A 2,425-nucleotide genomic window follows, 5' to 3' on the forward strand; every position below is an offset into this window, starting at 1 on the left:
GAACAAAAACGCTGACAACAGCACTAATGACATTTTCACAGTTCAGACAACATCAGTTATTTTGTTTCTCGGTAAATAGTCTTTGTTTGTCGTGGTTGAGATCCCTAAATTATCAATTAACTAAACCAAATGAGATTCATGATCTTTTCATTAACATCAGAGAAATTGACTTTGATGCTTCTATCTTTTAAAGCCGTTTTTGGGGAATGAAACATTTATATTTTAAATTGACGTGAAATAATAAAAAATAAATGCCGCTGATTTTGTTACAGAGCTAAATTCAGCATTGAGGTATTTTATGAGATTTTTTTAAAATCTGAGCTGCTGGAAGCTGTTTTATCTGACATGATGTTGTGCTAATAAAATACAAACTAAAAATGCCCCAATGGACCAAATCCCCCAGATGTCAGAGATGGGTCCATGTTGGTTTTTAATTTATTGAATTCTGCTAGTCCCACTTCCTGTGTATCCTATAATAAGCTCCTTTAACCTCAGGTTGTTATTGGTGCCACCACAGCAAGATGAGAAACCAGGACAGGCTCAGAAATTATGTTCATTCATCAAAGTACTCTTGTGTGTTAAATGTAAAAAGTTTCCCCATCATTTCAGCATCAGGACTGCATCCTCTCTGTAGCTCCATCCCAAGAAAACCTGGAATCAGGACATTTTCTCTGTAGCTCTCAGTGTTAGTAAACTAGTTCCCGTCTGTGATTCAAGCAGCCACCAAGACGCCAGTTCTACAGTTTGACCACAGGGTGGCGTGGTTTCCTCAGGCTTCAGCTGGAGGGACTCAGCAGCCGGTAGGTCACAGTGGAAGGCACATTCATGGAGGCAGAGCAGCCAGTGGGGTTAGATCTTGGGCCTCCAGCCCTGGATGAACTGTGTGATTTTGGTCACATGGAGTCGGCTCAGATGGAAGTCATGTGACAGAATGTCTTCAGTCAGTTGCACCAGCAGGCTACCGTCGATCCGTTCCCTCTGGAAGACCGCCACCGCTGCCTCTGGGAGGCCGATGAACCGCAAGCATGAAGACACTTCCTCCAACGAGAGCGCGGACAGGTCAGCAGGAGGCCTCCAGGTGAGGTTGGGCGACGGGGACGAGCCTTCAGCCACACCTGCTGGTGTGCTGCCGCCTTCTGCACCTCTGGAAGAATCTGTGGTGGGACTGGAAGCAGGCTCGGGTGAGGGGCAGGGCGACTGGCGGTTAAAGGGGTTTAATGCACCAAAGGGGGCAAATCGACTCTGTGGGGGCGGCGGTCTGAGTCGAGGTGTAGAAGACTTAAAGGAATCTACCCATGGCTCCGCCCAGGCGGCCTGTGCCGGCTGAGAGTTGAAAGTGTCTGCCGGGAAGGCCGAGGCTGGCTCGGGACTGGCTGGATTAGGAGCAGGACAGTCTGCCCAGGAACAGGGGTAACAATAGAGGGTGGCGTCCGGAGAGGGCGAGCAGCTGGGACAAAAAAGGACAAAGTGACATCAGGATTTATTTTCTACAGATGAGACCACACCAGTCCACTGTGACTCGTTTAGTTTAAAAGGTTAATATTTTTACTCTAACCACAGGAGCTCATCAGGCGTCTCTATGTGTATGTAATTCAGTCCTAATGAAGTAAAATGCTGATTATATCATGCTTTTTCCTTTAAAGTGTTGCATTTTATCCAGAATCATTCTCTGTCTGTACATCTGTGCACATCAGCTTTTCTTTTTTACACCGTTTGAGCAAAAACAAGTTTTCTTGTACCTGTCCTGCAGTCCGGAGGAGTAGAAGGAAAGGTTCGGTCTCGGGGACGTTGTTTTGGGGAAGCGTGGTGGAACAGGAGGGCTGGGCGTCGGGCTGGAGATGGAGCCTCCTTTAGAGGAGCGAGGGGGCACCGGAGGGGCGATCAAGTAACGGCACTCCTCCCTGACCTAAGCCAACACACACACACACACACACACACACACACACACACACACACACACACACACACACACACACACACACACGTAGAACAATAGCACATACATTAACAGAAGAGCTAACACTTAAAAATTCTCTGGAGACTTCATGTGTGTGTTCTGCTTAGCTTGGTAAATGTCAAACTTAGTGACCTTTACACCTCAAACAAACTCCCTCCCTCCCTCCCTACCTCCCTCTCTCTCTCTCTCTCTCTCACACACACACACACACACACACACACACACACACACACACACACACACACACACACACACACACACACACACACACACACACACACACACACACACACACACACACACACACACACCGCTGTGTCTTGACAGGCTAAATATCAGGGATGAAGAACACAGTGTGGCAGGCTATAATTCAGTTGCTAGGCGGACTCCCACACCAATCCCTCAGAGAGAAGAAGAGAAGTTAGGTAAACAAAAGCATGCTAAAGTAGCACCTGCTAACACCACTCA

At 47.4% G+C, this 2,425-nt stretch overlaps 1 protein-coding gene across 2 annotated transcripts in view; it reads right to left on the reverse strand.

Moving 5' to 3' along the window:
• Window positions 1-618: 618 nt before the first annotated feature.
• gareml (GRB2 associated, regulator of MAPK1-like) overlaps window positions 619-2,425 on the reverse strand; it is a 17,308-nt gene continuing 15,501 nt past the window's right edge. For both annotated transcript variants that reach the window (XM_054748128.2, XM_015947637.3), the window contains exons 6-7: window positions 1,740-1,906; window positions 619-1,447 (exon numbers count right to left, since the gene is read on the reverse strand). In XM_054748128.2, coding sequence (XP_054604103.2) covers window positions 850-1,447; window positions 1,740-1,906 — 765 coding nt within the window. In that variant the 3' untranslated portion in view covers window positions 619-849. The remainder of the gene's footprint in view (window positions 1,448-1,739; window positions 1,907-2,425) is intronic.

Source organism: Nothobranchius furzeri, chromosome 2 (genome assembly GCF_043380555.1).
Source record: "Nothobranchius furzeri strain GRZ-AD chromosome 2, NfurGRZ-RIMD1, whole genome shotgun sequence".
Lineage (NCBI taxonomy): Eukaryota > Metazoa > Chordata > Actinopteri > Cyprinodontiformes > Nothobranchiidae > Nothobranchius > Nothobranchius furzeri.